This window comes from Schistocerca cancellata, chromosome 5 (genome assembly GCF_023864275.1).
Source record: "Schistocerca cancellata isolate TAMUIC-IGC-003103 chromosome 5, iqSchCanc2.1, whole genome shotgun sequence".
Classification (NCBI taxonomy): Eukaryota; Metazoa; Arthropoda; class Insecta; order Orthoptera; family Acrididae; genus Schistocerca; species Schistocerca cancellata.
The window spans coordinates 333865615-333880872 of NC_064630.1; the positions used below are offsets into that span (position 1 = coordinate 333865615).

General features: G+C 37.0%; 1 protein-coding gene across 1 annotated transcript in view; it reads right to left on the reverse strand.

Moving 5' to 3' along the window:
- The window catches only part of LOC126188899 (ER degradation-enhancing alpha-mannosidase-like protein 3), a 227815-nt gene that overhangs the window by 183897 nt on the left and 28660 nt on the right, over positions 1 to 15258 (reverse strand). Inside the window, exons 2-3 of the mRNA XM_049930585.1 lie at positions 4922 to 4967; positions 2828 to 2928 (exon numbers count right to left, since the gene is read on the reverse strand). Of these exons, the coding sequence (XP_049786542.1) occupies positions 2828 to 2928; positions 4922 to 4967 (147 nt within the window). The remainder of the gene's footprint in view (positions 1 to 2827; positions 2929 to 4921; positions 4968 to 15258) is intronic.

The window sequence follows — 15258 nt, forward strand, 5'->3', positions numbered from 1 at the left end:
CTGGGATCTACCAACTCATGTGCCAGGACTGCAACTCAATTTACATTGGACAAACAGTAAAAACTTTTACACTGGATACACTGAACACAGAAGGGCACTTAAGAATAATAACAGTCATTCCACATTTGCAGAAAAACATACACGCTCACACATGTGCACAAACAGTGAAACAGTGTGCATTAGCAAGCTCCAGTTGAATATCATGCAGAAGTATGAAAACACAAGATCTACAAAAAGAAGTCAGCTCTCTCTATCTCCACTGACCATCTCACAAAGCCTAATCACAATCAGCATATATTTCAACATTTTTTTCAAAAAATAGTACTGTAACCTAAAACTGCTAGTCAAAGAATAAAATAAAACTTCGCAAACAAAAAATATAATGTAATATAATGAAACTAGTGCTACAGAAAAATATCAATAACATCATATCAGGTCTAAAATTGGATAAATTATGTAATAAAACACTTATTAACTGGGGCGATGACATACTTGAAGGCAATAATTATAGCTGTGCTACAAACAACAGAGAGATTTATGAATATTAATAAGATATATATTTATTTTTCATGTTAATATTTCTGTCAATACTTATAGTAATGTGATTACCATAATCCCAAGAACTGGTAAATATCATAATTCATAAATTCTTTGGATGTTGTTCAACAGATAACGAAATAAAATCTACTGAAGATGGAGAAACATTGCAAAACGTTTTTGAATGGTAAAACAAAGAAACATTGTGTTTATTCAAGGCAGAAGCACATTTCCTTATTACATATTAATCATGGAGTCTTGAAAACTTTTGTACTTTGCCCATTCCTGTTCATATGACTTACAGCAATCATTTACCATAGGCATTGGATGACTCTTCAAAACTGTTACATTTGCAGATGATACAAGCATACTGATAATGCACCAGCTACAAATACGAGAATAGTCTAACATGCTTACAACTGGTTATACTTTCACTGAATAGTGTCCTATAGCATAATCTGCTGGGGCATTGCAGCAATGTTTAGAAAAGTATTTACTACATAGAAGTGTGCAGTAAGATAATTACTTAATGTTGATCTTACAGAACCCTAGCCAAGGACCTCAGGATTCATTCCCTTAGGTGACAATATACTTTTCCTCTAAGTAATTAAGATATCTAATGGTGTATGTAATTAATGAAAAGGGTTGATTCAGGATGAACAATCACAGAAGTAAAAATAATCTAAACAGCAAAAATCTTTAACAGGTTGCTGGCATCCATCACACAAGAAACTGGAAAACCTCAAATGTTCATAAATAAAGTTTAAGGCAGAAAACCTTGCAGACTGGGAAACCAAAGCTGTGAGTAAACATCTTTAGTATTAAGAAGCTGTTTTACCTGTATTTAAACTGTTTTACTAACAAATCACAACTGGTTTTGTGGCACTGAAAACCACATCTTATGGTGACATGTAACAATAACAACATTTGTTGTCAGACCAAGCTAATGGCACTTTATTATCTTGGTCTGACAAAGAATGTTGAATTCCATGTTCCAGGTTAGTTCTTATGACTCAGTTCCATGTCATCGGAGGATGTGATTTTCAGTGCCACAAAACCCGTTGTGATATGATTAAAAAAAAAATTAAATACAGCTGAAGCTTCTTAATCCCCAAGAAAGTTTAAAGGAACCTTATTTGTCGCTACAATTTATTAGAACATATGGACTCAAAAATGTAAATTCATTGACATTAATATTAACATTAACAGACTTTAAGTGTAACAAACAGATGATTGTGTTCTGTGTAAAGTTACATATATGCTTACTTTGAAGTATTATACAAAAACAGTAGGTAAGAAGTGTAACAAGAAGAGCAGCAGCTACTTTTCTGTTCATAAAGTAAACTTGCAGTAATGCCCATAATTAGTATTGTCCTCAATAGCACCAATTGTAAATGGTTGTTAGTCTACTTTAGGCAAATAACCTGCAATGGCCATTTCTATTTTATACTCTGCAAAGCACTGCAAAGTGCAGGGGAAGAATAACTGTTTAAATGCCTCTATGTGTGATGTAACTAGTATAATATTGTCTTTGCTGTCTGTTCAGGAGCAGTGTGTAGGAACTGTAGTGTATTGCTACATTCCCATTTATTACTCACCCTTGAAACTTCGGTGTTACCAACAGTCTCTACAAAGACTTGCAATAAAATGCTGCTACAGTACTTATGTAATCTTCCATTTAATCCCCTCTTGACAATGAAATGCATTTTATCTAGCATCTCTCTATCTAGCCCCTGTTTCATTTTACATCTACTATGCAGTAGTTGGTACCTCTAGAAGTTTCTTTCAGCGACTGTACACTATGAACTGACCTTCCAATCATGAACTGTTCCTTTAGGTAGTGCTTTGTCAACAATTCTTCAAAACTTGAGGTGCATTTTCCTGCCCAAAGCTTACTGTTTCGAGTGTCTTCTTGAGATACGACACTATTGACACCTTATCTAGCTTACTAATAATGTATTCCAATTGTTTTGGTTGCCTTTTTTACTTTGGTAATCATTGTTACTACCACTGCATCATCAGAATAGCTCCTAGTATCTCTCTCTCTCTCTCTCTCTCTCTCTCTCTCTCTCACGCACGCACGCACACACACACACACACACACACACACACACACACACACAGAAGCCAAAATAGTTTTACGGTACTCTCTCAGTTCAACCTTCAACAGATTTATTTGTTGCTTGACAAAACAAGTACAATGAATTAAATGTCACACTGACTTAAATGTATTTTAAAAGGCTAAGAATGATTTCAAGTATTTGTATTGTTAAGGCATAAACATACATACTTTCCAAGTGTATCATCTATATCACCACGGCTTGGCTCTGTCCCACGCCAACGACCACTACAACTCAAAGGCATCAGTTCATCTGCAGGATATGCATTTTCCTGAAATAATTGTGTTTGTTTAAATATACAATGTTTGTTTTGGAGAGATTAAAATCAAAAAGTAGAAATCTGAAACCCTCCACAATATAACATCCAAGAAGCAATAACAGTTTTGAAAATGGTAACACTTATCAGTGTGAAAAGTAAATCCTTACAACACCACAATAAACCAGCACAGCACAGAAAAACTAGGAAAGCTTTAAAGACAAACTTACACATTAAAGGAAAATGAAAAATAATATGGACAATATTTGAGAAGTAAGAAGTGTGTCTAGTCATCAGTTCTATTTAGTGTGGACCAGGGTATTTGTTTCTATCATTAGGCACACAAAACCCACTCTCAGTGAAAGTGTTTAGCAGCCTTGAGTATAGGGAATGGGCCAACATTCACCTGGTCTTTATTATTCTAAAGTTCTTGGCCTTTTGGTTTTCCATTCTCTTCCACAGCAATCTTCCACTTCTTTTCTATTTACATGGTGTGTTCTCTCCTGCCTATGTCTCTTTCTTATTATGTTGTCACCTCCCTCCTCCCCCCTACCGTCTCTCCCAATTTTTTTAGGTTTCCTTGCATTTTTAGCCTATCAATCAAATAGCAATCGATTACTGGAGGCAGGAAAATGTTTCTAGTCCACTGTTAATTTACTTTCCAAATCTAAACATGCACACGCACACACCTCTTCCCCCCACCCCCCACACCATTTCTTGCAATGAAGAGGACCTTTAAACTGTGCTTTCCAGTCCACACTGCTCCATATATGCCTCTTTCGGTATTTATAACTACCTTATTGTTTCTGTATCAAATGTTGGTTACACATACTTCAAATGTTTATGGGGATGAAGCAGGTCTCACTTGTAAAACAGAGTGGTGAGTTATGGCATGGAAACAAAAAGATGGAACTAAGAAACACTTAAAGGCTGGTTTGAGACAACCACTGTAACATATGTTCCAAAAGGGATATATGCAGCCCCATGCTGGTATTATGTTTTCTTAATGGAAAGAAAATCTTCAGAAATTATTTCCAGTACAGTTCTTACTTCTACAAAAATCTTTAACTACTGGTTCTGCACATAACAAAAATTCTTAGTATTCCAGTGTATCAAATAAAGGTATATAACTTCTATGAAAGATGCTTAGCTCTCATTTTGACTGTCAATTATAAAAGTACGTGTGTGTTGGCATTATCTACTGTATCTAATGATTAATACTACATATCATTGAGCAGTGTGTAACAACAGATCAAAATCCTTACAGTACACTCACCTACTGGATAGTAGCTTCCCACACTCAGAATGCATAAAATTGAAGGAAATCTACAGGTATGCAAGGATACTAATGTCATACTACAATATTAATCTCAGTAATCAACAGCTACAAAAGAACACAAAACAATACTGGAACATAACAAAAGGAAATATACTCATGGTAGAGTTTGTTTTCTTTTTTGTTTGTGAACTGGTTGTACCCACACACATTTCTCACAAAATTCCAGATAAACATCAGTATCCAGTCAAATTTTGAACTGTTGCCACAGGGATCAATCAAGAATTAAAGGAACAGTACATCTGAAGATGACTAAATTGTAATAAACTTGATACCACTCCTCATCAAACATGAACGTATTGTTTCCCACTGTATCAACTCATTCAGTGTAGAATTCCAACAGGGTCGTTCAGAGATCTCCAACAAACACTGGAGTCTAATGAATGAAAACCATAATCCTGCATTGACTTGTACAGCCACTGTTCGATGACCAAGTGTTAATGACAGCCAAAATTTCTTTAATTAATAAATAAGACAGACAACATAGTAACCAACACAAGAAATCGAAAGAATATGAAGTAGGATAAAAACTTAACAAATTAGCATAAGATCTGAATTTTTATTATTGTGCTGATGTAAGTCGTCAAAGTTTTTTTAATTTGACCAAGGTGCTGAGCATAGCCACGGTACATAACTACACCATCACCACTATCAAAACACAACATTACTCACCATGTATGCTCTGTAAGCATGATAAAACATGTCCCTGGCCTGATACCTGTAAACAAAGAGAGAATACAAAGATATTAATCTTGTTAAAGTACATGTGTTTTCAGTGTTGTTATCAAAACATATTACAAATCAAACAATGGAAAAATCCAGGATGGACTGTAACAATATTAGAGAAGGAAAGTTGCTACTCACCATGTAGCAGAGATTCTGAATCGCAATAGGCACAATGAAAAGATTCACACAATTATAGCTTTTGGCCATTAAGGTCTTTGTCAGTAACACACACACACACACACACACACACACACACACACACACACACACAAACGCACGCACGCACGTACCTTGCACACACGTGTGCAGTCTCAGACAGCTGATACCACACAGCGAGCAGCAGCACCAGTGCACGATGGGGGTGGCGACTGGGTGGGGGTAAGGAGGAGGTTGGGGTGGGGAGGGGGAGGGATAGTATGGTAGGGGTGGCGGACAATGAAGTGCTGCAGTTTAGACAGAGGATGGGAGACAAGGTGAGGAGGCCAGGGGTGGGGGGTGGGGGGGGTGGGGCGGGGGAAATGGAAAGAAATTAAAATACTGGGTGTGGCGGTGAAATGACGGCTGTGTACTGCTGGAATAGAAACAGGGAAGGGGCTGGATGGGTGAGGACAGTCTAACGAAGGTTGAAGCCAGGAGGGTTACGGGAATGTAGGAGGTATTGCAAGGAAAGTTCCCAGCTGCGCAATTCAAAAAAAGCTGGTGTTGGTGGGAAAGATCCATATGGCACAGGCTGTGAAGCAGTCATTGAGATGAGGGATATAATGTTTGGCAGCATGCTCAGCGTCCACAGCCTAGCCACCCTTGGTCGGCGCATCTGCAGTGACGAGCAGTCCCTCTCAAAATATACCCAGGGTCTCACTGAAGTCTTAGCTGACCGTAACTATCCTCCCAACCTTGTACAAAAACAAATCTCCTGTGCCTTATCTTTCCGGTCTCCCACCCCCTCCCAAAGTCCCACAGTCCGGCCACAGAGGAGCATTCTCCTCGTAACTCAGTACCATCCGGAACTGGAGCAACTGAATTATATTCTCCGCCAGGGTTTTGAATACCTCTCGTCGTGCCCTGAAATGAGAAATGTCCTGCCCACTATCCTTCCCACCCCTCCTACTGTGGTATTCCACTGTCCACCGAACCTACACAATATCCTCGTCCATCCTTACACAACACGTGCTCCCAATCCCTTACCTCATGGCTCATACCCTGTAATAGACATAGATGCAAGACCTGTCCCATATATCCTCCTACCACCACCTACTCCAGTCCAGTCACTAACATCACCTATCCCATCAAAGGCAGGGCTACCTGTACAACCAGTCATGTGATTTACAATCTAAGCTCCAACTACTGTGCTGCATTCTATGTAGACATGACAACCAACAAGCTGTCTGTCCACATGAATGGCCACTGACAAACTGTGGCCAAAAAACAAGTGGTACACCCTGTTGCTGAACACGCTTCCAAAAATGATATCCCTCATCTCAATGACTGTTTCACCGCCTGTGCTATATGATCCTTCACACCAACACCAGCTTTTCTGAATTGGGCAGGTGGGAACTTTTGCTGAAATACATTCTACACTCCTGTAACCCTCCAGGCCTCAACCTTCATTAGTCTGTCCTCACCCATCCAGCCCCCTCCCTATTCCCATTCCAGCACTACACAGCCATCATATCACCGCCACACCCAGTATTTTAATTTCTTTTTATTTCTCTCCTTACACCTCCCCCCCCCATTCCCCCCCCCCCTCGGTCCTCCCCATCTTGTCTCTTACCCTCCATCTAAACTGCAGCACTTCACTGTCCACCACCCTCACCATACTACCTCTCCCCCTCCCAACCCCAGCCTCCTCCTTACCCCCACCCAGTCGCCACTCCCATCATGCCCTGATGCTGCTGCTCGCAGTGTGGTTTCAGTTGTCTGAAACTGCAGACATGTGTGCAAGTTGCGTTTGCATGAGTGTCTGTGTGTGTGTGTGTGTGTGTGTGTGTGTGTGTGTGTGTGTGTGTGTGTTGCTGACAGATGGCTGAAAGATATAATTGTGTGAATCTTTTTGTTGTGCCTATCGCAATTCAGCATTTCTGCTATATGGTGAGTAGCAACTTCTAAACATATTACCATTCTTTTGAAGCTGCATGTTGACATTATAGACTCTTTATAGTAGCCTAGCTGCACTTAGTGTGCTGTGGATGTTTGATGAGTTTTTCAATAATTTTGTACTTTTGAGTTTTAAAATTAATGTTTTATTTTAAAGATGTGCAGTAGTATTTTATCAACATGGTAGAAGAGCATCATTGCTGAGTTTCTGGACATAAAGTGCAACAGATGTAAGCAATTTCGATGATAACTTGATATTGTAGAAGTGCAGAAGCTGAGACGATGGCAGACTAAAGACAACAAACTGAAAAACTGGCTAACAAAGAAAACTGAGGAACCAGGTGAATTATAATGAGGACAAAACTTCCTCCCAGATAAAAACTGTGTGCCGGACTAAGACTAGAACTCAGGACCTTTGCCTTTCACGGACAAGTGCTCTACCATCTCAGCTACCCAAATATGACTCACGCCCTGTCCTCATAGCTTTACATCTGCCAGTACTTCGTCTCCTACCTTCCAAACTTCACAGAAGCTCTCCTGCAAACCTTGCTGAACTAGCACTCCTGGAAGTTTTAATCTGCCAGAAAGTTTCATAACAGCGTACACTCTGCTGCAGAGTGAAAATCTCATTCTGGAAACATCTCCCAGGCTGTGGCCAAAGCCATGTCTCCACAATATCCTTTCTTCCAGGAGTGCTAGTTCTGCAAGCTTTGCAGGAGAGCTTCTGTAAAGTTTGGATGGTAGGAAACGAGGTACTGGTGGAAGTAAAGCTGTGAGGACAGGTCGCGAGTCATGCTTGGATAGCTCAGAAGGTAGAGCATTTGCCTGTGAAAGGCAAAGGTCCCGAGTTCGAGTCTCAGTCTGGCACATAGTTTTAATCTGCTAGGATGTTTCATAACAGTGCAAACTCCTCATTCTATAACGAGGACAATTTTAGATAGTGATGAAATTTTTGAAGTACGTGACAAGCTGGTTAAAACAGAAGACATTACTCAAAATTACAAAACCAATCTTGCTTCATTGACAAATGCTAATGGGAAGGCAAGGAAATGCTCAATTTTGTCACTTTACACCAAGCCTTTGCTTTGCGTCGGTGAATGCAAGACCACCAAAGATACTTGGAACAAACTGCATAAGATTTATGATGTTCCCTTAGCCAAATGCAGTGATTTGCTTACACATAGATTTCTTAATATAATAAGGGAAGCACCTGGTGATGTACAAGGTCATCTTGCTAAATCTGATGTGATACAAACTTTGCTAGGCAAGCCAGTCGATGATGGTACCCTTTGGGAATGATTTTTGCAAACTTTGCCCACAGAGTCAGATTACATTAATGTTATGTGGATGAATTGTTAGCCGAATACAAAACGAATAAATTACAAAAATAATTTTATTACTGAGAGTAGAGAATAACTGATTGTGATGATAAACGTGTTGCTGCAGCAATGATGACAAAAATGCAGGTTAACAAACGGCAACAAAGGGGCAATCTAACTATTTCTGAAGCAGAATCATAAACGGAACATAGGCAAACTGTTCTTCACATGGCAAAGTAGGACACTAATCAAAATAATGTAACAACAGATTTGGTTTGCTTTAGATGTTAGGAAAACCAATCATCAACCAAATGAGTGCTCTGGGATAGGGAAAAGTTGTCAACCTGTGTAACATCAATGGGAAGTTCAAGAAATTTTAGCCACACAGATAAATCAGAAACTGAAAATTGTAATGTTGAGGTGCAACATCTTTTCTGTGGATATAAACAAACTGGCTGCAATGAGTGGTATACTGACAGTGGTGCAATACATCATGTAACAAATTAATGTGACTGGTATACTATGTATGAACCATCCGAAACTCCAAGGATGATGGTTAGTGCCACAAGTGGTGTAGAAATGGAAGCATCTAGTACAGATCCCATTGATATACAGGTATCAATGGACAGAATTGTACAAAGAATTATTTTCAAGATGTTTGGTTTTGTTCAGATGAATCTGCTAATTTATTTTCTGTTAAGAAATCTGCACAAAAAGATATACATCACATAACAAAGTGATGGTAAACCATGGGTATTTAAAAAAAATAATATTCCATTTGTTGTTGCTGCATACAGTAATGAAAAGGGCTTTATCATTTGGCTGTGAAGGTCTCCATCCGGAAAAGTCTTATGTTGTTGCCAACACTGGTGACACCTTACAAAAATGGCATGAAAAATTGGGTCGTCAAAATAAACATTATGTGCAGCAGTTTTTGATTTGGTATAGAGACAATGACTGATAGCAGCTTTTGTGATGGATGTGTCTATGGCAGACTTCATCAGCTGGCATTGGTGAAAGAGTGTAGAAATCTATTAAAGCTGGAGAATTAGTTTATGCAGATGTTTGCAGACCAATGCAAGATAATGAACTGCAATGTCACCAATACTGTACTTTTCTGTTTTTAAGAATGTTTTTTCCCAGATTGTGGGTAATGTACCATTCACAACACAAACATGAAATTAAAGAAAAGTTACCACTGTTTATTAAAAAGATAAAGACTCAAGTTAAAGTTACTTTGCCAGAATTATTTAGGTTTGCTTACCACACCTACAAAAAGCATTGTGAGGTGAGGCAGTTCTGGTTGTAACATACACACTGTATCTAAAGCGTCCCATGAAAACTGAAGGCAAAACTCCAATTGAGATGTTTGTGAAGGAAGGAAGGTACTTTAGATAATTGGCTGATATTTGGAATGAAATGTTATGCATGGATTCCCACAACACAAAAAGTATATGTATGTGTTTGGTTATAAGTATTGTGTTTATTTTCCTGAAAAAAGATTTGTGTGTGTGTGTGTGTGTGTGTGTGTGTGTGTGTAGAGAGAGAGGGAGAGAGAGGTGTAAAATTCAACTGCACACAATTACAGAAACCAGTGACTCAAGAGACTAGAAGGGTTGCTGATGTGTCAGATACCATTGAAAAGAAAGAAATTACAAAAACTGAATGTGAAAATGTTGATTTTGAAGAGAATTGTTACTGGGACTGTATGAATTAAAATGTAGTTATAAGTAATGAAATGGTTAGCAAGCATTTGTATTGGCAATGATGGCCAGTTGAGAGCCATTATGAAGCACGGAATGAAAACCAAGTATGAAACAATTTCCATGAGGCACAAAATACGAAGATATCATTGTGTTATTGTGAAGATTTAGCCTACAAACCAATATTGATGCTTCTCTGTGAGGCACTAAGGAATTCTAAAGGGATAGTACAATCAGAAAAATCTGAAGAATGAAAAAATAAGCAATGGAGGAAGAAACGAATTCTCTGGAAAAAAATAAAACACGGAAACCAGTTTACAACACTAAAATAAGTAAGGTGACTGAAAATCAATGGGTTTTTGCTACTAAACTATATACAAACACTGAAGAAGTTCAATGTAATGCTGTTAGTGGCAAAATGATATACAAAAAGATACACTCAATGATTTGGGATAGCTTATACTCAAACATTTTGCCCTGTGGCAAGATTTGAGACAATGAGTGCCCTGTTGAGTGTTGTGATTCCAACATGGTGGCATATAAGGCAATCTGATGTAAGAACAGGATTTCCTAAAGGTATTTTGAAGGAGGAAATTTACGTGAATGAACCAGAGAGCTATGATGACAGTAAAGGTCATGTATGTAAATTGCTGAAGAGTCTGTGCAACTTAAAGTAATTGTTAAAATGCTGTTATGAACGTCATAGTGAATGTAATTTACAGGAGAGCTATTCAGATCCCTGTATGTTCTATAGTGAAAAACTAATACTGCTGTTTTATGTTGTTGATGGATTCACTATGCACTCTACTGATGCAATAACTTAAATCTACTGAACAATAGGTAAATATTTTCAGATCACTATAGAAAATGCTGATTACTTCCTGGGCTTACAAATCGAGAAATTTGATGACTATATTCAAAAAAATCAATCTAACATGTGAAAAGAATTTTAGAGAAATATGGCATGATGGATGCAAAACAACTGCCTTTACCAATTGTGTCAGAATGGACACCACTTTTTAATAATACTGAAAACTACTGATAGATAGTTGGAAGTTTGATGTATTTAACACAGGGTACAAGACCAGATTTATAGAATGCTGTTAATATTGCACTGTGAGAGTACAACTCACAAACACAGGTGTATTTTGCATTGCTCAAATAAATATTCAGATATCTAAATCAAGATTTGCAGATTGCAAAAAGTTTGAGACGAATGGAGGTCCAACTGTGTGATAAAGTAAATTACAACAGTGTGTTGCCCTTTCTTCAATGGAGGAAGAATATGTGGTTGCAAGTGATGCTTCCAAATCAGTTGTGTGACAGGACTGACTTCTGAAAGAAATTGGAGCTGTTGATGAGTCCTCAGTTCCGATTTTGCAAATAGATAACCAAGGGTTATTAAATTCATTAACAAATTAGAATTTTATGAATGATCAAAACAGATAGACAAAGTATCATTAGGGCAATTCCACAGTTACGGGTGTTACATGTACACAACTTAAAATTAGGAAAAATAATGTAAGGAAAAATATTTATTGAATTTAATATTGAAAACTTTTAAGACTTATATTATATTTCATGTTAGAAATGTTGATACTGGAATTGTTTTATTGTTCTCCTGGTTATAAATCAAAAAAGTAGTGTTACGGGTGTTACCAAAAGTAGACCTGGCGCCTGTTATGAGTTAGGGAATTCTCTAATTTCTGCAAGCTTGATGAAGTTTTTATTCTTGTAAAACAACTGTTAAAAGGTATTGCCCAAAATTTTATTTTGAAATATAAATTTCTATTTTTTTGGACATCATAACTCAGTATATATATATTTTTTGCTGTTACGGGTGTTACATTAAATGTTACGGGTGTTACATAGATGCATCAGATTTGATTCTTGAAGGAAGAAATTTACCTCTTACAATTGCATAAAAAGAAAACAAGTATTGTAGTTTATTTGGAATAAAAGTATGTACTTAAGAAAACATATTTGAAGAATAAAGCTATTTATTACACAAAAAATGTTGTTACAATTTTATAGTACAACTAGGCCAAGGTATCGTTACTTAACATTTACCTCATTTTGTAGGCCTAATAAATTTATGGCAAAAATGTTTTCTTATTATTGATTGGTTTAAAAACTTCATTTAATAATCTTTTTCAGCAACATCCAACTCAAAATTGAACTCTTAGTACAAAGGTTACCTTGTTGTTTGATTTCTGGTGTTGTTACCTTAGATAGTACTTGACTGAATTTCACAAAACAAACATCAGTTTCGTCTAGTTTAAAAAGTGTGTTACTTTTTCCTACTGGCTTCAGGGACATTATTTTCACATCCTCCTCTTCATCAACCTCACTCTGGCAAATTCCCAAGTAACGGTATTGAGTTTTGGATAGGGTTGGCTTCTTTTTGTCACTTGGAATATCAACCAAGACAAATAACCGAAATTTTATATCAGACTTTTCAATTTTATTAGTTAGGCTTAACTCACAAGCACTTCCAATATTGTCTTGTGATTCAGATAGTGAAACAGTCTCCTGATCAGAATCATCAGAACCGCACACTTCATAGAAGTTTATGTATCTTCTGCATGTAATGTTTTAACTTTGGCCTCCTCAGTAATAAATACTGACATTCTTGTCATTAATGACTCTGCTGTTTTTGAAGCCAGCAAATCAGTTGTGTTATAAGGCCGAAAGTGATGGCAGCCCTGGATTTGAGGAATTCCTTGTAAATTTTTCCACCTTTCATCCAAAATAGGAATGTTATGCTCCACTGTTATCTTATCAACCCATAGTACCTTAATTTTAGAAAAACTCGTCAGAGTGTAGTCATAAAAGTCAATTGCATTGTTAATAATAACTTTCCGAGATCTAACAGCTGTCCACATGCTCCTCTTGAGTGCACCTCCAATGCCATCCATGGCTCCTTTACCATGTGAACTGGCAAAAAAATTCCACTCAACTGTCAATCCAAAGTCTCTCTCAAAATAACATAGCTTGGACAAAGTATATTTATTTTTGAACTGTCCAGCACAGTTGTCAGAAAATATAAAAACTCTTAACTTTAGAAAACGCTTTTTTAATCTCCGTTATAACAGTTTTAAGAAAAGTCCACACAAAATATTACTGATGACTGCATAGGACCTGACTTCATGGTTTGCAAACTAAATGCAGAAAGTGCAAATAGTTACTTGTGAATGCGCCCAGTGTGCATTCTGTACCTCATCTTGTGAAATTAGAGCATAATTCTCTGCAAAGTCCATTTGAAGAACACATTCTTCAACATCAAGGCTGTTTTTCTTTCCTTGGAAGAAATCACTCTGCTTTATCTTCACATAGCAATGTTTTTTAAACTGAGGCAATTTGTCAACCAGTGATGCTAAGGCATCATCGCAGCTCACTAAGACAAGGACGATGTTTCACATCATTTTCCCATTGCTGCCAGACACTCTTTTTTGTTAAGTCAAAGCCTTCTGGGATAAATTTGCTCAATTTAATTTGACATTCCTGGCATGACCCAAAAACACAGTCTTTGTTCTGTGAATTACAGCTTAATTCGTTCAATAATTCCTTATCATTGCTTGGAACAGATGGAACAGCTTTGCTCAAATACTCAAGTATGCTTATGAAATTGTAGGCTCTTATGAATGGCTAGAATGTGCCTCAATAAGCAGTTTACTGGGCCTATATAAAATTTAAAACTGAAGTTAGCAATATTGTTGTTCTTGGAAAAGTTAGAATGGAAAACATAAACTATATGTAATCTAAAGAATTTTGGGCTTAATTAACTTTTTAGGAGAGCGTCAGTTGAGTCAGGTTAATGCCCCAATTAACTTTTATAATGTAGGTGTAGTGCTTAAACAAGTGTATGCACCAGGAATAAAAATTTTAGTTTTCATGCTTAAAACTATTTTCATATGTAATAAACATAGTTAAAAAACTTTTTTCATTCATAATAATACCCTTTGGTTATAATTTAAATGTAGGGCCTAGGCCTACTAAAGATGAAGGTGGCATTAAACCTTCCAATTCAAGTTACGGGTGTTATGCATATGTTAAGTAACATCCGAAACAAAAATTAGTAACACCCGTAACAGCTCTAAGATTGTTAAATAAGATTTCAAAATGCCATGTAATGGTATGATATTGTAAAACATGTGCATAACTTCACTTTTACAGAAAGGTATTGTACAGAACAAATTTACTAGATTACAAATTAAACTTTTGTATCTTTTTTGTTACGGGTGTTACAAGCTGCACATATATTATGAAACTAACAAAATAAAGAAATGCAAATAGCTTAGCTCAACAAAACGAATTATTATGAGCTATAACAGTGTTGACTTCAATATTCTTTGCAACAATAGAACAATCAGCCATAGATAACACAACTAATACTCATCTGGAAATAGCATAAAACATACCTCTCTGTGGCGCCATAGAGTAGTGCACTTTAAACACTTAGTGAAGGTAGAAATTTAATTTGTTCATAGTCATGATTATTTTGCAATGAACAAATGTACTTTTAACTTGACATTTTTAAGATTATATTTGAAATATTGTCTTTTTAATTTTTTTGTCACAAAGTCTCTTTAACATGGAATGACCCATTACATTTGTCAACTAGTTGGTGAAGTGAAGATTTGAGTGAATTACACACAAACCAGCAAGCGTAGGAACTTAATGGTACTATGCATACTTCATGATGCACATAAAATTTGGATGTTTTTGAGGTTAAAAATAAATGTTTTACTTTAAAAAGGCCTATGACTTTTTTTTATCAAAAAATCTTAAAACACACAACGAAATAGATTGTTAAGCCAACAGTTCCTGTTTGACACTGGTTAATCACCAGCTCTTCTTTTCTCCCCATTATGGTGGGGGGCCTGTGGTATGAGGAAACTTTGGATTAGCTGAAGCCTTCAAAACAACTTTGAAAACTCATAACCACACAGTCACCTTTCAATCTACCCTAGATCCTGGCAACACTACAGATCTAAATGCCACCACAACTAAGGTTCACATGCATCAGCTTCGCCAATTCACTATCAAATTGTCACCTTCCAGCCTAGGCTGAAATTCAGGCTACACTAATGATCAGTGTGTTACAACATATCACACACACATGCACGCGCGCACACGCACACACCTCATGCACAAATGAATGCCA